This window comes from Leucoraja erinacea, chromosome 5 (assembly GCF_028641065.1).
Source record: "Leucoraja erinacea ecotype New England chromosome 5, Leri_hhj_1, whole genome shotgun sequence".
Classification (NCBI taxonomy): domain Eukaryota; kingdom Metazoa; phylum Chordata; class Chondrichthyes; order Rajiformes; family Rajidae; genus Leucoraja; species Leucoraja erinaceus.
In genome coordinates this window covers 71,776,665-71,799,164 of record NC_073381.1, presented here as the reverse complement: position 1 = coordinate 71,799,164, position 22,500 = coordinate 71,776,665, and the positions used below count along the sequence as shown (strand labels likewise).

Sequence of the window (22,500 nt, the reverse complement as noted above, 5' to 3'; positions counted from 1 at the left end):
GGGGAGGATACTGGGTTAACAGAAATTCAATCATTAAAGCAATGAGAGTTTGATGAATCAATAATTTGTATCATTCCACTAGGCTGTGATTTCCAATTGTTCCCGGTCCTGTAAACCCGGAGAAAGGAAGAATGCATATTCCTTACACACCTGCTGTTATGAGTGTGTGCCTTGTGCTGAGGGATACCATTCTGCAGGATGGGGTAAGTAGCGGTAATTGCTACAGGCTTGTAAAGTTGTGCACGTGTAGAGGTCACATCTCTAGTATCTATGGCTAACTCCAGCATGACAAATATTGAATTCAGAGAAAAAAGCTTGAGAAACTAGAGCTGATTTTCTTGAAAAGAATTTTAACAGACCCAATAATATGAGTACGCAGCCAAAATAAGTTCAACACCAAAGAAGGCCATTGAGCACATCCCCCCAGTATTAATAAATATCAAAAACTTCACTTCAGAAATTATTGTCATGTGTAGCAATGCAATTCATGTTCTGACAATTATTTGCATGCCATTTTCTCTAACCTATTTTACATATTTTAAATAGTAACCTTAATTTTAATTGTTTCACATTCACCACTGAAAATTTTGATATTTACTTTCTGAAATAGTAACCTTAATTTTAATTGTTTCATATTCACCACTGGAAACGGCTAAACCATTTTGTTGCACTGAAAAGTGCAATGACAATAAAAAATTGAATCCAAATGTATTTTGATATTTAGAAACATAGAAATTAGGTGCAGGAGTAGGCCATTCGGCCCTTCGAGCCTGCACCGCCATTCAATATGATCATGGCTGATCATCCAACTCAGTATCCCGTACCTGCCTTCTCTCCATACACCCTGATCCCCTTAGCCACAACGGCCACATCTAACTCCCTCTTAAATATAGCCAGTGAACTGGCCTCAACTACCCTCTGTGGCAGAGAGTTCCAGAGATTCACCACTCTCTGTGTGAAAAAAAGTTCTTCTCATCTCGGTTTTAAAGGATTTCCCCTTTATCCTTAAGCGGTGACCCCTTGTCCTGGACTTCCCTAACATCGGGAACAATCTTCCTGCATCTAGCCTGTCCAACCCCTTAAGAATTTTGTAAGTTTCTATAAGATCCCCTCTCAATCTTCTAAATTCTAGAGAGTATAAACCAAGTCTATCCAGTCTTTCTTCATAAGACAGTCCTGACATCCCAGGAATCAGCTGGTGAACCGTCTCTGCACTCCCTCTATGGCAATAATGTCCTTCCTCAGATTTGGAGACCAAAACTGTACGCAATACTCCAGGTGTGGTCTCACCAAGACCCTGTACAACTGCAGTAGAACCTCTCTGCTCCTATACTCAAATCCTTTTGCAATGAAAGCTAACATACCATTCGCTTTCTTTACTGCCTGCTGCACCTGCATGCCTACCTTCAATGACTGGTGTACCATGACACCCAGGTCTCACTGCATCTCCCCCTTTCCCAATCGGCCACCATTTAGATAATAGTCTGCTTTCCTGTTTTTGCCACCAAAATGGATAACCTCACATTTATCCACATTATACTGCATCTGCCAAACATTTGCCCACTCACCCAGCCTATCCAAGTCACCCTGCAGTCTCCTAGCATCCTCTTCACAGCTAACACTGCCCCCCAGCTTAGTGTCATCCGCAAACTTGGAGATATTGCCTTCAATTCCCTCATCCAGATCATTAATATATATTGTAAATAGCTGGGGTCCCAGTACTGAGCCTTGGGGTACCCCACTAGTCACTGCCTGCCATTGTGAAAAGGACCCGTTTACTCCTACTCTTTGCTTCCTGTTTGCCAGCCAGTTCTCTATCCACATCAATACTGAACCCCCAATGCCTTGTGCTTTAAGTTTGTATACTAATCTCTTATGTGGGACCATGTCGAAAGCCTTCTGGAAGTCCAGATACACCACATCCACTGGTTCTCCCCTATCCACGCTACTAGTTACATCCTCGAAAAATTCTATAAGATTCGTCAGACATGATTTACCTTTCGTAAATCCATGCTGACTTTGTCCAATGATTTCACCACTTTCCAAATGTGCTGCTATCCCATCTTTAATAACTGACTCTAGCAGTTTCCCCACTACCGATGTTAGACTAACTGGTCTGTAATTCCCCATTTTCTCTCTCCCTCCCTTCTTAAAAAGTGGGGTTACGTTTGCTACCCGCCAATCTTCAGGAACTACTCCAGAATCTAAAGAGTTTTGAAAGATTATTACTAATGCATCCACTATTTCGGGAGCTACTTCCTTAAGTACTCTGGGATGCAGCCTATCTGGCCCTGGGGATTTATCGGCCTTTAATCCATTCAATTTACCCAACCCCACTTCCCGGCTAACCTGGATTTCACTCAATTCCTCCAACTCCTTTGACCCGCGGTCCCCTGCTATTTCCGGCAAATTATTTATGTCTTCCTTAGTGAAGACGGAACCAAAGTAGTTATTCAATTGGTCCACCATATCCTTGTTCCCCATGATCAACTCACCTGTTTCTGACTGCAAGGGACCTACATTTGTTTTAACTAATCTCTTTCTTTTCACATATCTATAAAAACTTTTGCAGTCAGTTTTTATGTTCCCTGCCAGTTTTCTTTCATAATCTATTTTTCCTTTCCTAATTAAGCCCTTTGTCCTCCTCTGCTGGTCTTTGAATTTCTCCCAGTCCTCCGGTATGCTGCTTTTTCTGACTAATTTGTACGCATCATCCTTCGCTTTGATACTATCCCTGATTTCCCTTGTTATCCATGGATGTACTACCTTCCCTGATTTATTCTTTTGCCAAACTGGGATGAACAATTTTTGTAGTTCATCCATGCAGTCTTTAAATGTCTTCCATTGCATATCCACCGTCAACCCTTTTAGAATTAATTGCCAGTCAATCTTGGCCAATTCACGTCTCATACCCTCAAAGTTACCTTTCTTTAAGTTCAGAACCATTGTTTCTGAATTAACAATGTCACTCTCCATCCTAATGAAGAACTCAACCATATTATGGTCACTCTTGCCCAAGGGGGCACGTACAACAAGATTGCTAACTAACCCTTTCCCATTACTCAATACCCAGTCTAAAATAGCCTGCTCTCTCGTTGGTTCCTCTACATGTTGATTTAGATAACTATCCCGCGTACATTCCAAGAAATCCTCTTCCTCAGCACCCCTGCCAATTTGATTCACCCAGTCTATATGTAGATTGAAGTCACCCATTATAACCATTTTGCCTTTGTCGCACGCATTTCTGATTTCCTGTTTGATACCATCTCCAACTTCACTACTACTGTTAGGTGGCCTGTACACAACACCCACCAGCGTTTTCTGCCCCTTAGTGTTTTGCAGCTCTACCCATACCGATTCCACATCCTCCAAACTAATGTCCTTCCTTTCCATTGCATTAATCCCCTCTCTAATCAGTAACGCTACCCCACCTCCTTTTCCTTTCTGTCTATCCCTCCTGAATATTGAATATCCCTGGATGTTCAGCTCCCAGCCTTGGTCACCCTGGAGCCATGTCTCCGTGATCCCAACTATATCATAGACATTAATAGCTATCTGCACATTCAACTCATCCACCTTATTACGAATGCTCCTTGCATTGAGACACAAAGCCTTCAGGCTTGTTTTTACAACACTCTTACCCCTTATACAATTATGTTGAAAAGTGGCCCTTTTTGATTTTTGCCCTGGTTTTGTCTGCCTGCCACTTTTACTTTTCACCTTGCTACCTATTTCTTCTACCCTCATTTTACACCCTTCGGTCTCTACGCTCACACATTTAAGAAACCCTTTCCCTTTAACTCCATCCTCCACTGTCCCATTCAACACCCCACCCCCCTTATTCAGTTTAAAGCCACCCGTGTAGCAGTGGCAAACCTGCCTGCCAGAATGCTGGTCCCACACCTGTTAAGATGCAATCCGTCCCTTTTGTACAGTTCCCCCTTACCCCAAAACAGATCCCAGTGATCTAAGAATCTAAATCCCTGCCCCGTGCACCAGTTCCTCAGCCACACGTTCAGGTCCCGTATCTCCCTGTTCCTGCTCTCACCAGCACGGGGAACTGGAAGCAAACCGGAGATAACAACCCTGAAGGTACTGCTTTTCAACATTTTTCCGAGCTCTCTAAAGTCACGCTGCAGAATATTCATCCCCTTCTTTCCGACATCATTTGTGCCGACATGCACTACCACTTCCGGATGTTCACCTTCGCCCTTGAGGATTTTCTGCACTCTGTCCGTGACATCCTGGATCCTGGCACCGGGAAGGCAGCACACCATCCTCGCATCCCGTCTGTTGCCGCAGAAACCCCTGTCCGTACCTCTCACGATGGAGTCTCCCACTACAATGGCCTTGCCTGCCTTAGGCCTTTTTGGTTTTGGCTCAACAGCCCTATTCGCATCACAGGCCAGTCCGCCGCTCACGTCTTCTGTCCCAACAGCTTCTAAGCGGATGAACCGGTTTACAAGAGGTACATCACCCGGGGACGTTGGCATTCCATGCTTCCCTCCCTTTCTCACTGTCTCCCACCTTCTCTCTTCCAGTACCTTAGGTGTAACAATCGTACTGTAGGACTTGTCGAGGAACGACTCCGTTTCTCGGACGAACCGGAGGTCATCCACTTGCTTCTCCAGTTCCCCAACACGGCCCTTCAGGAGCTCTACCTGGATGCATTTTTCGCATTTGTAGCAGCCAGAGGCACCAGCAGTGTCCTTGACCTCCCACATACTGCAAGCATCGCACTGAATCAGCTTGCCTGACATCTCCTTCTTTCGTCTCTCCCTCTCAAGCGTATTGCGTGGTCTCCTCTCCTCAGCCTCCTCGCCGAAGACTCTCGAGCCAAAGACTCACACTTTTCTCACAGGGCACTCGAGCCAAAGACTCACACTTTTCTCACAGGGCACTTGAGCCAAAGACTCACACTTTTCTCACAGGGCACTTCCCTCACAAGGCCGCTCACTCACTGCCGCTCGCAAAGAGCTGTCCTGCTTAAATTGACTGATAAATTGCCTGATTTACCAATTTACAGAGCAAATTCCTCAGTTTTCAACTGTTTCCACCCCTCTCCTCACACTTGGGCTAGAGCCAATCAGTCGTATCTCTTGCTAATCTGTTGCTGCTGTTGTTCCTCCCAAATCTACAGCAGTTCTGAACAAAGACTATGCGTCCTTGGCCTTTTAACTGTTTTCACCCCTCTCCTCACACTTGGGCTAGAGCCAATCAGTCGTATCTCTTGCTAATCTGTTGCTGCTGTTGTTCCTCCCAAATCTACAGCGTTTACTTCCTGAAAACGTCAGCAATTCTTTGGCTTCAACATCCAGATGTTTAATTTGTTTATAATGATCAATTAAAATTTAACTTGCAAATATAAATTGAGTACAACTTAAAGGTATATGAAGCAGCAAAATAAATCAATGGACTAAGTCTGGCTAAAAATCATTCAAAATCCCCATATTGTTTTTAGAAATTAGTTATCAGATTTGTTCATAGATGCAAAAATATTTACATTCTTTACAACACTGGTTAGAAGACATAGTGCAGATTATTATCTGGATGAGTTAGACTGAAGCAAATGTACTCAGCTTTTGGTGTTGTGAATGTAATGCTATTCATTGGTATAAACTCACACAAAAAAGTCATGGCAATTTTAAATTAACTAAGCAAATATTACAATATTTATTTCTTTAAATACGAAGCCTAACAATTACTTTTTTTTTCATGGCAGACATGAATGACTGTTTGAAGTGCTTTGATGACCAGTGGTCTGATGCTGGAAGTTCTGCTTGCAATAACAAGACCATTGAATACTTCAACTGGAATGATGGGTTTGCAATTGTCCTGGTGGTCTTTGCGTCTTTGGGGATACTATTAGTAATTGTGATTTTTATCATATTTTTGCTGAATTTGAAAACGCCAGCAGTAAAGAGCTCTGGAGGTTATTTCTGTTTTGTAATTCTCTGCTCACTGCTCTTCTGCTTTATAAGCACTGGATTTTTCATTGGTAAACCAACAGGATTTCACTGTAAAATTAGACAGCCGCTCTATGGAATAAGCTTTACAATATGTGTTTCTTGGATCCTAGTCAAATCCTTCAGGATCATTCTGGCATTTAATTTTGATCCACTTGTCCATCATCAGATGAAAAAAATGTATAAACCAATAGTAATTCTAGTAATATGTACTCTGGTGCAAGTTATTATTTGCACATTTTGGTTGTTGTTTAACGCACCTAACTATGTACTAAATAATACCATACCGAAAGTCTTATTACCAAAATGTGATGAGGGCTCCAATGTGGCATTTGGTATTATGTTGGGTTACATAGCTCTACTTGCATTTTTTTGTTTTTTGGCTGCTTTCATGGGGAGGAAGATCCCAGATATTTACAATGAGGCCCGGTTTATCACATTCAGCATGCTCATCTACTTGATAGTGTGGATTTCTTTTGTGCCTGTGCACGTCAACACTGAGGATAAATATCTCCCAGCAGTTGAAGTAGTTGCCATTCTTGCGTCAAACTATGGCATCTTGTGCTGCCATTTCTTTCCAAAGTGCTATTTCATTTGTTTCAAGAAAAACCAAAACACCCCTGAAAGCATTAGGAAGTATTTACGAGAGCATAATGCTCAAAAAGGTCAAGTTAACTTTCCTCAACCTTCGGAGGTGGCTGAATGCTTTTGGTCTGCACCAGTATCTCCAGCTACTGTGAACAGCCAAGTTTCTCAGATACCTATGAGTAAATAAATTGGGACAGGAATATATTGCAACCTACATTATGAGAGTAAGGGGCAATGACTGATAACGAGTATGCAACACTGGATTTTTTTTAAAATTTGGATTTAACGTTATAGCAACTGTAAATCAATAACTTTTCTGGTTCTTAAATCTAGTAAAAGGCAACTTTTAGAACATGAGTTGCAAAGCAACCCCAAAGTTCACATGGCAGAACTAACCCATGACTATATCACAGAGGATCCAAGATTGGCTAAATTTAGATATTTGCCAGAAGCTTGTAATTGCTTTGCTTATGATCTCCATTGATACATTGATACATTGAAGGCTCACAAAAACCTTAAGGGCCTGTCCCACTTGGGCGTCATTTGCACGTTATTTACGCGACATCCTATAAATTGGCACATCGTGACGCGCGCATGGCGCGTGGTGAGGCGTGGTGGCATATGCAGTGAAGTGCGGTAACGCGCGGCGCCCCACGCCACCTACGTGACGCGCAAAAGATGCCCAAAGTGGGACAGGCCCTTTACTGGCACACTATGTGCTGCTTCCTTTCAAAAATGTTTTTGTTAATTTGTTAATTAATCCAGAGACACCTCAATTTAGCTCAGATTACAATTGGAGAAAGGTAGATTTAGTTTATTTTAGTTTAGAGATACAGCGCGGAAACGCCCTTCAGCCCATCGATACCATGCCGGCCACCGATCCCTGCACACTAACTCTATCCTACACACACTAGGGACAATTTACATTTTTTTTACCGAGCCAATTAACCTACAAACCTGTATGTCTTTGGAGTATGGGAGGAAATCAGAGCTCCCGGATAAAACCTCATCACAGGGACAACGTACAAACTGTGTAGAGATAGCAACTGTAGTCAGGATCGAACCAACGTTGCTGGCACTGTAAGGCAGCAACTCTACCGCTGCGCCACCGTGCCGTCCTGATGTAATTCTGCATCCAACCAGGAATAATTTGGAGTATATAACAACTCATAAAACGAATAGTTATCTGGCTGAAAGGCAGAGAATGATGATAAGGAAAAAGATCATTTTTCAGTGGCAAGTAGTATACCGATTCTCAATTCCAAAATCCATCAAATCGCATACTTGAAGTTTTTATTTTAAACAATGGAATTGAAGGTGACTTGTAGAGGTTATCAACATGTTCACTTACTGTGGTTGGTCAGGGTGCCCAACAATGACTTTTATGTAGCTACATTATGCATGGAAATTGCTAATCAAATGAGTTCAACTTGTTTTTCCAGTTGTTAGAACTGGTCAGATTTCCTTGTTTGCAGTTGAACCAAACCTGAAAAGGGTGGAGTGTTTGGTGAAGAAAGATGGGACAAGATTGAAGTATCTTCTGGAGTTTAGAAGAATGAGAGCTGACGTCATTAAAACATACATGATCCTGAGGGGCTTTAACATAGTGGATGTAGATAGAATATTTCTTCTTCCAAGATAATCTAAAACTAGGGGGTCATTATTTGAAAATAATGTCTATTTAAGGTAGAGATGAGCCATGTATTTTTCTCCTGCACAAAGTGTGATGGAAGCAGCTTCTTTAAATATTTTTAATGTAGAGATATGCAGGTATGAAACATTAAATATTCCAAAAGCATGTTATATGTTCTTAAAGATGTTTGCAACATTCAGTGCCAAGTATATAGGCAAAATAGGTCACTGTAGAATCTGTACTTGTTAAGGTTACACCACTCCTGTTAACATTCTCGGTGAATTATTCGGAGCACATGACAACTCATAAAACAAAGAGTGTGGCTCTTATGAAGCAGCACTGTGAATATGAAATTTCATCAAGTCCAGCATGACACTAAGAGATTATTAGATCAGAAAGAGTTTAAGTCATAGAGTCATAGAGTGATACAGTGTGGAAACAGGCCCTTCGGCCCACACTGGCCAACATGTCCCAGCTACACTAGCCCCACCTGCCTGCATTTGGTCCATATCCCTCCAAACCTGTCCTATCCATGTACCTGTCTAACTGTTTCTTAAATGTTGTGATGGTCCCTGCCTGAACTACTTCGTCTGGCAGCTTGTTCCATACACCCACCACTGTTTGCGTAAGAAGGTTCCCCCTCAGATTCCTATTAAATCTTTTCTCCTTCACCTTAAACATATGTCTTTTGGTCCTCTGGCAAGACACTCTGTGCATCTACCTGATCTATTCCTCTCATGATCTTATATACCTTAATAATATCACCCCTAATCCTCCTGGGCTCCACGGAATAGGGTCTCAGCCTACTCAACTTCCTCCTATAGATCAGATCCTGTAGCCCTGGCAACATCCTTGTAAATCTTCTCCGCACCCTTTCCAGGAAGTTGGCTCAATTTGCATTTTCACCAAATGACAGTGATTGGAAGATCTTAGCATGTGGTAGAGCATGTTTAACATGCTAGCTATCAATGTTGCCTGAGCTCCAATCCTGACATACAATTGCATTGGGCTACACGATAAATTCCGTGTAATTAAATTACTATGTGACTGTGAAGAATTATAGTTTTACTTCAGCTTCTTTGCAAGATGAATTTTGTCTGGAATATCTAGTGAAATTAAATTCTCATGTTGAGAAAATATATTGTTACATTTATGAACTGTATATTGCCGTAGTAGGTGCCATTTTTTAGTTTTTTCCTATTTGTTTTGACACAAAATTCCTTTTTTAAATTGCTCTTTCTGCCCCAATGTCAGCTGAATCAATGGAACCCCCTACCTCCCAATGAATTGTTAATCTACTTCCAATTATTTCATTATTACCAATCTGAAACATCCAGCTGAATGTGATTTGGTTCATCTATATGAATATCCCACTTGTTCATCCTTTTGTGCAATTATTTGGACTCTGTGTGATACTTCATGGAAATAGAAAACAGTTACAGCATTCTACTGGTAATTGTTAACTTTTCACTAGGGATCACCCAAATCCTGTTACGTATAATAATGCGTGTTCCACATTTCCTTGGAATCTGTCGCCTTTACTCTCGCGCTTATGAAATCAAAGTAATGGTAAACCTTATTAATTGCTTCATTCTTTAAAAAAAAAAAATGGAATTAACTGATATGTTGGTTCAAAAAGCTAAGAGGAGATCTGGTGATTATAACAAATATGTCTTAACTTACTTAATATGTACTTGAATGATATTCTGTGGCTGGATTGCTGAAGAGTTATGACAAGGTTTTATAGGAAGAGAAACCAAATTAATGTTTCAGACCGAGGACTCAAGGTCAGAACTGATGAAGTTCTTATGATGAGCCTCCAACCTAATATGTTGACTCTGCTTATCTTCCAACAGGTACGGCCAGACCTGTTGCCTATTTACAACACTTCGTTTAGATTTTAAATGTCCAGCATCCGCAGGATTTTAATTTTATTTTCAGTTATAACAAAGACTCTTTTTATTGGTGTTAACTTTTATCAGGTTCCATTTCATTTTCAACTTTAACATTATAATAATTGTAGTCTTGTATTACATACATACTGCCTTTCTTTTTAATAAAACCCACACACTTTGAAACATGCCATTCACGAGATTCATTTTCTCAAAAATTACAAAGAATTTATCCATACTGAAGAGGACTGGCAAACTAGAAGTAGAAACAGATACAGAAAAGGATGTATTTGGAGTGAAAATTGATAAGCTGAATGCATTGCAAAGGTTGACAATGCTTGTAGTCAATGTCACCTGGTTCGATTGTCTTGCATCATAGATTGCTGAGAGAATTGGAAGTGAAGATGGTGGAATATCTTGGCATAATCTTCTGACTTTTCTTGTGCGTGGTGGATGTATCAAAGAATTGGAAAATGGCAAACATAGCACCCTTGGGAGGATGCAAGGACATTCATGGTAACTAGGGTATTCAGTTTAACATTATAGACAATAGGTTCAGGAGTAGGCCATTCAGCCCTTCGAACCAGCACCGCCATTCAATGTGATCATGGCTGATCGTCCCCAAATAGTACCCCATTCCTGCCTTCTCCCCATATCCCCTTTCTTCACTATCTTTAAGAGCCCTATCTAGCTCTCTCTTGAAAGTATCCAGAGAACCGGCCTCCACCACCCTCTGAGGCAGAGAATTCCACAGACTGACAACTCTCTGTGAGAAAAAGTGTTTCCTCGTCTCCGTTCTAAATGGCTTGCCCCTTATTCTGAAACTGTGGCCACTGGTTCTGGACTCCCTCAACATTGGAACATGTTTCCTGCCACTAGCGTGTCTACACCCTGAACAATCTATATGCTTCAATAAGATCCCCTCTCATCCTAAACTCCAGAGTGTACAAGCCCAGCCGCTCCATTCTGTCAGAGTGGTTGTGGAACGTTGAAATGTTAAAGAAGTTGATGAATTGGATGGTTCTTATGGATTTAAACAAAACATTTGACAAGGTCTCACATAAAATGATTGTTAAAACTGATACTTATGCTAAAAGGTTGTTAGTGCAGCTTGGGGTTAAACATTTTTTTTCATAGAGCATAGAACAGGCCCATCAGACAAACCTTATCTACCTCTACATAATCCACAATCCCTCCATTCCCTACATATCTGTATGTCTATCCAAAAGCCTCTTCAATGTGACTATCATATCTACCTCCACCACTAACCCTGTCAGCACATGTCAGGTACTCGCCACCCTCTATGTAAAAACAAAAATAAATGTCCCACCTATCACCTTTAAACTTTGCCCCCCTCTAATATTTGCTTTTTTTTCTCTATCTTGGAAAAAGGTTCTACCTGTGGCATTCCAGAAAAAAATATCCGTTTCTCTATCTACTGCTTGGTATTGGGGGTCTATAGTACAATCCCATCACAGCCCTTCACATTCTCACTTGGTTCTCCGTTCTCCTCGAAACTTATTAAGTCAGTAATATTCTGCAGGCTTCAATAGTGCTCAATTTGATGGAAGCCAAGTATGAACTGCTCATTTTATAAATGCACATATTGCATGCCTCATAACACTTTGTATCACATTGGGGTCAGTTTGTCAGCTTTAAGAAATATTACAATATTCTTTAATCCAACACTTCTATATGGAGAGGGGAGAGAGAGGTGAAACTTCATGGACTGAGTATTTCCAATCAATTGGAGAGCTTTATTTCCCGTAGAAAGTATTAAACAGTATGGGGCTCTCGTCATGAATAACTAATTCCAGTCTAGATCTGCTTAAAATGGGTATAATTAAAATAGAAAATCTGTTAATTAAATTCTGCTTTGATTCTATGAAATAGTGAAATCTCAATAATAACTATGAAGGAATAAAGTTAATGCAGAAAAAAACCCCAGATACAGTGCCCTCCATAATGTTTGGGACAAATACCAATCATTTATTTATTTACCTCTGTACTCCACAATTTGAGATTTGTAATAGAAAATATCACATGTGGTTAAAGTGCACTTTGTCAGATTTTAATAAAGGCCATTTTTAGACATTTTGGTTTCACCATGTAGAAATTACAGCACTGTTTATACATCGTCCCCCCATTATCTTGTTTTCAATGCCTGTTGCCATCTTCTTATTCTGGGGCCCTGCCAAAAATGTTAAACAAAGCTTTACAGCAGCAATTAATTCTTGACCAGGAGCACTGGTTGTGGCAAGTGACAAAGTAACTCAGTTCACATGTTTCAACTATTAAGTCAAGCAGAACATCCAAAATCTAAAATGCCAATGAAAATAAAAAATGATTTGTATTCATGTTGTAAATGCATGGATTGTATGAAACAAATTAACTAAATATATACAAGATAGAGCAGACAGACATAGAAGGCTGGAGTAACTCAGCGGGACAGGCATCATCTCTGGTAAGAATGTACTGGGTGACATTTCTGGTCAAGACCCTTTATTGTAGGTTAAAGTTGAAATATTTACATGCAAATATTATAATTCATACTCAAATAGGAATCCTACAACAAGTAAAATAGTGGTGGTTATAGTTGTGTGCACAAGAATGGATGTGGGTTGAAGGCCGGATGAGGAGAGGGACTGGTGATATGGGTGGAGGCAACGGCTACAATGGGCCTTTCTGGTCAGCTGCAGCTAGGACTGAAAATGACACCAAAAGCTGGAAACTTGCATATGGACTCAGTTGACTGTTTCTATGCATTCATAAGGTTATAAGGGATAGGATAGCTTTAGGCCATTCGGCTCATCAAGTCTACTCTAAGTTCAGATTCAGATTCAGATTCAATTTTAATTGTCATTGTCAGTGTACAGTACAGAGACAACGAAATGCATTTAGCATCTCCCTTGAAGAGCGACATAGCAAACGATTTGAATAAAAAATAAATAATAAGTGTCCGGGGGGGGGGGGGGGGGGGGGGGGGTGGCAGTCAGTCACCGAGGTACGTTGTTTAGTAGAGTGACAGCCGCCGGAAAGAAGCTGTTCCTCGACCTGCTGGTTCGGCAACGGAGAGACCTGTAGCGCCTCCCGGATGGTAGGAGGGTAAACAGTCCATGGTTGGGGTGAGAGCAGTCCTTGGCGATGCTGAGCGCCCTCCGCAGACAGCGCTTGCTTTGGACAGACTCAATGGAGGGGAGCGTGGAACCGGTGATGCGTTGGGCAATTTTCACCACCCTCTGCAGTGCCTTCCGGTCGGAGACAGAGCAGTTGCCATACCATACTGTGATGCAGTTGGTAAGGATGCTCTCGATGGTGCCGCGGTAGAAGTTCACCAGGATCTGAGGAGACAGATGGACCTTCTTCAGTCTTCTCAGGAAGAAGAGACGCTGATGAGCCTTCTTGATCAGAGTAGAGGTATTGTGGGTCCAAGAGAGGTCATCGGAGATGTTGACTCCCAGGAACCTGAAGCTAGAAACACGTTCCACCTCCGTCCCGTTAATGTGGATGGGGGTGTGCGTGCCACCTCTGGACTTCCTGAAGTCTACAATGAGCTCCTTGGTCTTCTTGGAGTTAAGGGCCAGGTTGTTGTCAGCGCACCATGCTGCTAAGTGCTGGACCTCCTCCCTGTAGGCCAGCTCATCGTTGTTGCTGATGAGGCCAATCACCGTTGTATCATCTGCATACTTGATGATGGTGTTAGTACCATGTACAGGTGTGCAGTCATAGGTGAAGAGGGAGTAGAGGAGGGGGCTCAGCACACAGCCCTGAGGAACGCCGGTGTTCAGGGTGAGGGTTGAAGAGGTGTGCTTGTCTAACCTCACAGACTGGGGTCTGTTGGTTAGAAAGTCCAGTATCCAGTTGCAGAGGGAGGGGTCGATGCCCAGGTTACCGAGTTTGGTGATCAGTTTTGATGGAATAATGGTGTTGAATGCTGAGCTGTAATCGATGAACAGCATTCTTACATAAGTGTCTCTGTTGTCAAGGTGGGAGAGGGCGGAGTGAAGTGCCGTTGAGATGGCATCCTCCGTACTCCTGTTCTTGCGGTAGGCAAACTGATAGGGATCCAGTGTGGGGGGTAGGCAGCTTTTGAGGTGTGCCAGGACCAGCCTCTCGAAGCACTTGGTGATGATGGGGGTAAGTGCAACTGGGCGGAAGTCGTTGAGGCTTGCCGCAGTGGAGTGTTTTCGCACTGGCACGATGGAGGTGGCTTTAAGGCAAGTGGGGACAACTGCTTGGGCAAGTGACAGGTTGAAGATGTCAGTCCAGACGTCTGTCAGCTGCGCAGCACAGGCACTGAGCACGCGCCCGGGGATGCCGTCAGGGCCAGCAGCCTTACGTGCATTAGTCCTACTCAGTGCCACGTACACGTCGTAGGGGGTGAGTGTGAGGGGTTGGTGATCGGCAGGCAGCACAGCCTTGATGGCTGTCTCTAGATTGTCCCTGTCGAAGCGGCCATAGAAGTGGTTAAGCTCCTCAAGGAAGGAGGCGTCGCTGGATGTGGGGGTGATGTTGGAGGGTCTGAATCTGAATCTGAATCTGAATCAATGTGGTTTTCAGAAAATATGTTTTGTTGGCATGCAAAGTGTTTTCCCAATTGGCTTGGCTTTTTAAAGGGCTTTCAGAAAATGTGTTTTGTTCGCTTGCAAAGTGTTTGCCCAATTGGCTTGGCTTTTAAAGGGCTTTCAACAGTTTTCGCATGGATAAAGCGTGAATAAACATTTTATTAGATCAGGACTGTGTTTAATTGCAGAATTGGCGCTCATTCCGTGACTTCCGCTTAGTGGCAAGATGAGCCGATTACGTCATTTCCGGTTAGCGTCATTTCCGGTTAGCGGCAAGATGGCGCTGACGCAATGGCGCAAGTTAAAGTGCACATTGTCAGATTTTAATAAAGGCCATTTTTATACATTCTGGTTTCACCATGTAGAAATTACAGCAGCATTTATACATAGTCCTCCCCCCCCCCATTTTCAGGGCACCATAATGTTTGGGACACAGCAATGTCATGTAAATGAAAGTAGTCATGTTTAGTATTTTGTTGCGTATCCTTTGCATGCAATGACTGTTTGAAGTCTGTGATTCATGGACATCACCAGTTACTGGGTATCTTCTCTGGTGATGCTCTGCCAGGCCTGTATTGCAGCCATCTTTAGCTTATGCTTGATTGGGGGGCTTGTCCGCTTCAATTTTATCTTCAGCATATAAAAGGCATGGTTCAGATCAGGTGATTCAACCTCCCTGGACAAGTCCGTGGTCCCTGCCTCCTTCAAAAAATCCATCATCGTACCGGTGCCAAAAAATGCCTCCCCAGCCTGCCTGAATGACTACCGTCCGGTGGCCCTTACCTCGGTAGTCATGAAATGCTTTGAGAGGCTGGTGAAGAATCACATCTGCGCCTTCCTCCCTCGGAACATGGACCCGTTGCAGTTTGCATACCGTCCGAACAGGTCCACGGACGATGCGGTCTCCCAGGTCTTGCACACCGCTCTCTCCCATCTGGACAGCCAGAAGGGGGGCTACGTGAGGATGCTGTTCATAGACTACAGTTCAGCCTTCAACACGATAGTCCCCACCAGACTGGCCGGGAAGCTACTGGAATTGGGGCTCAACTCCTCCCTGTGTGCCTGGGTCCTGGACTTTCTCACCGCCAGGCCCCAGGTAGTCAAGATGGGAGGGAATACATCGAAGTCCCTCACCCTGAGCACAGGATCGCCCCAGGGTTGCGTCCTCAGCCCCCTATTGTACTCCCTGTACACACATGACTGTGTGGCTAGGTTCAGCTCCAATTCAATAATTAAGTTTGCTGATGACACTGTGGTGGTGGGCCTGATCTCAGACAATGATGAGAGGGCCTACCGGGAGGAGGTGGCTGATCTAGCACTCTGGTGCCAGGAGAACAGCCTCCTCTTGAACATCAAAAAAACGAAGGAGCTGATCATGGACTTTAGGAGGGCACATCATCCGAGGACGTACACTCCATTGAGTATAAATGGGGATCCTGTGGATAGGGTGAACTGTTTTAAATATCTGGGAGTCCACATCTCTGAGGATATGACATGGTCATCACACGCCTCAGCACTGGTGAGTAAGGCAAGGCAGCGCCTTTACCACCTCAGGCAATTGAGGAAATTCAGAGTGTCTCCGAGGATCCTCCAGTGCTTCTACGCAGCGGCGGTGGAAAGCATCTTGTCCGGGAACATTACCATCTGGTTCGGGAATTGCTCTGCCAAGGACAAGAAGGCTCTGCAGAGAGTAGTGCGTTCGGCCGAACGCACTATGGGAACTTCACTCACCCCCCTGCAGGAACTATACAACAGGAGGTGCAACTCCAGAGCAAACAAAATCATGAGAGACCTCTTCCACCCCTGCAACAGACTGTTCCAGCCGCTACGGTCAGGCAAACGCCTCCGTTGCCATGCAGTGAGAACGGAGAGGTTGAGAAGGAGTTTCTTCCCAGAGGCAATTCGGACTGTAAACGCCTTTCTCACCAGGGACTAACTGTACAGAACGTTTTTCCTTCTATTATTTATTATGTAAAATAATATGTGTGTTATGATTGTGTTTATAATTTGTTTGGTTGTTTTGTTGTTCCGCGAGCATTGCCACTTTCATTTCACTGCACATCTCGTATGTGTATGTGCCAAATAAACTTGACTTGACTTGACTTGACTTGATTAACTTGGCCACTCAAGAATTTACCATTTTTCAGCTTTGAAAAACTGCTCTAGCAGTATGTTTGGGATCATTATCTTGCTGTAGAATGAACCGCCGGCCAATGAGTTTTGTGGCATTTGTTTGAACTTGAACTAGATGGGATGTGTCTATGCACTTCAGAATTCATTATGCTACTACCATCAGCAGTTGTATCATCAATGAAGACAAGTGAGCCAGTACCTTCAGCAGCCATACACGCCCAGGGCATAAGACCCCCACCACCGTGTTCCATACTTTGCTCTTGCCATCACTCTGATATGTTAATCTTTGTCTCATCTGTCCACAAGACCTTTTTCCAAGATGTAGTTGCTCTTTTAAGTACTTCTTCGCACACTGTAACCTGGCCATCCTATTTTTGCAGCTAACCAGTGATTTTCATCTTGCAGTGTAGCCTCTGTATTTCTGTTCATGAAGTTTTCTGCGGACAGTGGTCATTGAGAAATCCACACCTGATTCCTGAAGAGTGTTTCTGATCTGTCGGACAGGTGTTTGGGGATTTTTCTTTATTATATAGAGAATTCTTGTCATCAGCTGTGAAGATCTTCCTTGGCCTGCCAGTCCGTATGCGATTAGTAAGCTCACCAGTGCTCTCTTTCTTCTTAATGATGTCCCAAACAGTTGATTTTGGTAAGCCTAATGTTTGGCTGATGTCTCTAACAGTTTTATTCTTGTTTCGCACTCATAATGGCTTCTTTGACTTTCATTGGCACAACTTTGGTCCTCAAGTTGATAAATAGCAATAAATGTTCCTGGAAGAAAGACTAGGCGCTGCGAGTTCTCGTTTGCCTGCATTAAGGAGGCATTTAAACACACCTGAGCAAATATAAACACCTGTGAAGCCATGCGTCCTAAACATTATGATGCCCTGAAATGGGGGGACTATGTATAATCACAGCTGTAATTTTCACACGGAGAAACCAGATTATATATAAAAATACCCTTTAATAAAGTCTGACAATGTGCACTTTAACCACATGTGATTTTTTTTTTCTATTACAAATCTCAAATTGTGGAGTACAGAGGCAAATAAATAATGATGGGTCTTTGTCCCAAACATTATGGAGGGCACTGTACATCCTTAGCCATGGGGAGGAAATCTCAACTCAGTATTCCAAGTGTAGCCTTACCAAGGTCCACTCCAATTACAACAAGCTTTACTCTTTTATTCTCTTGTAATAAAGGATAATGTATCACTTGATCTTCTAATCATTTGCTGCACCTTAATGTTGATCTCCAGCAAACTGTATACAAGGAAAATGTAATAAACACAGAATGCTGGTTTATACCACAGATAGATGCATAATGCTGGTACAACTCAGTGAGTCTGGCAATATCTCTGAAGAAAATGGCTAGGTGACGTTTTTGGATCAGGAAACGTCGCCTGTCCATTTTCTCCACAGATGCTACCTGACACACTGTATACGAGGAATTCTAGGTTGTTTTGAACATCAACACTATCCAGTCTCGCAGATTTATCAAATAGTCTGCTTTTCTGTGAGTTGGCAAAATACATATCATATTTTCCACATATCCGTGTGCTCACTCATTCATCCAGCTGTTCAATCCTTGAAACATTACTCATGTGCCCATCTAGTTTAACATCACTAGCAAATTTGGAGATTTGGTCCCTTCAGCTAATTATCAACATAAGATTATCAAAAGTTGAGGTCTTAAATCTTTTAAATGAAAAGTTGAGGTCTTAAATTTATCTTAAATCCCAAAGACCAGCAGGTTGATGGACTAGCTGATCTATGTAACATTGCCCTAGTGTGTAGTTGAGTGGTAGAGTCTTGGAAGAGAATTTAATGGGAATTTGGGGAGAATAGGTTACAGACAGGATCTGTTGGTGAATGTAAACCAGCATAGACTCGAGGCCAAAATGTCCTATTTTTATGTGATAACAAAATATGGCAAAATACTGGCAAACCCAAAGCAATAGTAAAAGCTTGAAATAAGATCTAAGTTTTAAGGAGATCCTCAAAAGGATGAGAAAAGTTTCAGACATGCCCTGAAATATTTCAGACATTTTACCACTTTGTATTTCTTAAAAATAAATCTTCACCTTAGTAATCAACCTTCTAAACTAATTTATAGACACAAAGTGCTGGAGTAACTCAGTGGGTCAGGCAGCATATCTGGAGAAAAAGTATGGGTGACATTTCTGGTCAGGAGCCTCCTTCAGACACTGAAGTCTGAAGATGGGACCTGACCTGAAATTTCACCCATTCTTTGCCTGACCCACTGAGCTATAGCACTTTGTATATCTTTGGTATAAACCAGCATCTGCAATTCTTTGTTTCTAAAATCATGTGATGGTTTGAATTGGGGTTAATGATGACCAGCCCTGGCTCAACCTTGTCAAAAGTTATTTCTTTCTCAACACCTCCATTCCTAGCTATCTATTTATCATGCGGAGCTATAAGATCTTTGCTCATGATGGTGAGTTTTAAGAAATTCAATTTGTCATTAATGCATCAATCTACATTCTTCAATAAAATGTAATTATGTTTTGAAGAAGTGTTAATGACGCCGCGTGAATTGTATTCAAAGGAACGCAGCGTCATTAATACTTCTAAAACACAATTGCACATTTACTGAGGAATGCGGATGCATGCATTGATGACCCATTGGATAACGACTTGTTAACACAAGTGCTACAGTCGTTAACACATCGTCTGTGTCTGATAGCCGTACAGCGCCTGTATTCCATGTACAAAACCATGTAAGTTTTGTAAAAAAATCCATATAGCGAATTTTTCATCTTTATTTAACAAAGCGAATTTGTATTTCCATATGAAATACGGAAAATTAACATGGGGACCCCCTTTGGCGCGGGGCCCAATTTGGAAAAATCGGTCCAATCGGCCTAGGGCCGGCCCTGCCTCTCATTATTTTCGACCCTGCACTTAGTGGTGTCGGCTTATTAAAAATGTTTCAAGTTGGCCAGAATCAATGCAAAATGACAAAAAAAACATATAATCATGTAAGTAAAGCCATTTTAATATTCATTTATTCCCTTATTTGACACAACAAGGCATTTTGATCATAAAGCATATTGACTTTATTTTAGTTTCCAGTTTCGATGTAATGCAATTTCAGCTGCTTAACACAACCTACATCTTAACATTATGTTGTTGAATGTCGTTATATGCCACCAGCTTGCATTAGAATTAAAACTGGTACAACCATAAACGCACAATTTTTGTTACTATTTTTCCATGGAATGAACTTCATATGAAATGCAAGTTTACAAATTCAAAGAACCTCTATAATTTGCAAAATTGATAAACGGAGAACAAAATCTCACTTTAAGGCATCCTTGAATTCCTTAAACTAATGCAGGGAAAATAATCCCATATTAAATCAGTTCCATCACTTAAAAAAATCAATTTGGTGTTTTTTAGGCTGAAATAAATCAAAGCAAGATGACTAAGAATAAAATAAAGCTCGGTTTGCAAACAAATAGTTTGGTTTATGTTTTGTTGAAAAATCTTCAGATAAATGTTTATAATTGTTGATAGTAGTATCTTCAACATATTTTGCCTCAAACTTGCTATTCTAGCCACCACCCACAAAAAAAAGTACAATACATAACTCACCATTCACTACAGCAGCAATAGCTGACATCCAGCAACATGTTATTTTTCAATTCATACTGGAAAATGCTTCATGTTTTTTTTTTAATTAAAGATCCAGATGCTTAACCAAGTAAACAGAAGGCTCTGATTTTACTATGTAGATAGACACAAAAAGCTGGAGGAACTCAATGGGACAGGCAGCATCTCTGGAGAGAAGAAATGGGTGATGTTTCGAATCAAGACCTTTCTTCAGACCCAAAACATCACCCATTCCTTCTCTCTAGAGATGTTGCCTGTCCCGTTGAATTACTCCAGCTTTCTGTGTCTATCTACAGTTTACACCAGCATCTCCCTCCTACACATTTTGTCTGATTTTACTATCATTAGGGGGAATAGGCAAGCCATCTGGGTTCAGACAGTGACAGATTAACACAATATTAACGGTTGGGCTGCAAAAGCAAACGGGGTGCAAATATCCCAACCACTGAATTTGGGAAAAGGCTGTATAGTGATACCAATTGGAGAGCATGGAGGCTACATTCGAGGGACCTGCAGGAATGGTACCTGATGCAAGTTGGTGTGTTGATGAGGGGCTTGGTAGGATATTGGGAGTCATGGTAGGGTAGAGGCTCAGAGCCATAGGTGGCTTCCTTACAGAGTCTGGAGGGACATCAGCATTCCTTCTGCCTTGTCAAAGACAGTTTTTATTGGCTTCCTAACCGGACGCATATGGAATGATGCAGCTTTCCCCAGCTTTGATGTTAAGATGTCAACACTGCTCACATGCATCATTTTCCATTGAACAACAAAGATGCATAAAATCAAAAGGTGCAGAAAATCCGCATCACCTTTAACTGTGAACTCATCACCCCTTGTCCACCAATCCCACTGTTGCCAATTCCACTGATCTCACGGATTCGACCAGTATTTCAATATAGACATTTCAAAAGCACTCAGCAAAGTGGTGACAATGCTTCAAGTTACCACTTTCAGTGTTACCTTGCGCTGCCCTCGACTGAAATGGCAAAAAATGTAAGTACCAGCATTAGATCATTTCAGCACAAAGAACGACCTGCATTTCATTGTCTCTGTACTGTACACTGCACAATGACAATAAAGATTGAATCTGAATCTGACTCTTTAAGCAACTTTAAACAAGGACATTAGTGGGGGTCATATTTAATGTCCTCCTTTGGTCATGCCACTATTGCTTGTAATGGGTCCTAATTTTAAAACAAATATTAACTTAATTAGTACAGAAATATATAGTTGTAAGGGTTGTTTTATTACTGGAAAAATATTTTTAGTTGCAGGAGATATATTTATATTAGAAAATGAAACCTAGATACCTACAGCAAACTGCAAAATTGAAAATTAAACCTACTAATTTATTTCTCTAGTAATTTAAACTATTAGACCCTCTGTAATGCTACATACAATGCTTTTCTACTGTTTGAATCCTTGAGGCTTCCTCTGGCCATGTGTAGGCATCAAGTACAAAATCATCATAATCGGTGCTATAAATCAGGGACTTGATTAAGGATCGTTTGTCTTCAGGTTCTGGGTACACTGAAGCCATTCCATTTTTGAAAGCATACTCAGCAACCTGGAAGATAAAACACAAAGTTAATTGAACATCAAAAAACAAAATTGCAGGTGTTGGGGAGGTTGACTGCTACACAAGGAACAGCATGCTGGCACAGCGGTAGAGATGCAGCCTTACGCGCCAGAGACCCGTTTTCGATCCTCACTGCCTGTATGAGGTTTGTACATTCTCCCCATGACCTGCATGGGTTTTTTCCTTGGGATCTCCGGTTTTCTCCCACACTCCAAAGACGTACAGGTTTGTAGGCTAATTAGCTCGATATAATTGTAAATTGTCCCTAGTGCGTGGAGGATAGAGTTAGTATGCAAAGATCACTAGTCGGCGTGGACTCAATGGGCCGAAGGGCCTGTTTCTGCGCTGCATCTTTAAACTAAACTAAATTATGTCATGACTGCACATTTGTTAAATGACAGTGCAATCATAAGAGCCAAGAAGGGCTCGAAATGTTATCTATTCCTTTCCTCCGGAGATGCTGCCTGACCTGCTGAGTTACTCCAGCACACTGTGTCTATCTTTGTGT

The 22,500-nt window shown here is 42.0% G+C and overlaps 2 protein-coding genes across 2 annotated transcripts in view; one reads left to right on the top strand and one right to left on the bottom strand.

Annotated features, from left to right (window-relative positions):
* LOC129697669 (G-protein coupled receptor family C group 6 member A-like) overlaps nucleotides 1–11,910 on the top strand; it is a 30,658-nt gene extending 18,748 nt beyond the window's left edge. The window contains exons 5-6 of the mRNA XM_055636378.1: nucleotides 83–203; nucleotides 5,723–11,910. Of these exons, the coding sequence (XP_055492353.1) occupies nucleotides 83–203; nucleotides 5,723–6,741 (1,140 nt within the window). The 3' untranslated portion in view covers nucleotides 6,742–11,910. The remainder of the gene's footprint in view (nucleotides 1–82; nucleotides 204–5,722) is intronic.
* Nucleotides 11,911–20,099: 8,189 nt separating this feature from the next.
* me1 (malic enzyme 1, NADP(+)-dependent, cytosolic) overlaps nucleotides 20,100–22,500 on the bottom strand; it is a 354,758-nt gene continuing 352,357 nt past the window's right edge. Inside the window, exon 14 of the mRNA XM_055635901.1 lies at nucleotides 20,100–21,980. Coding sequence (XP_055491876.1) covers nucleotides 21,804–21,980 — 177 coding nt within the window. The 3' untranslated portion in view covers nucleotides 20,100–21,803. The remainder of the gene's footprint in view (nucleotides 21,981–22,500) is intronic.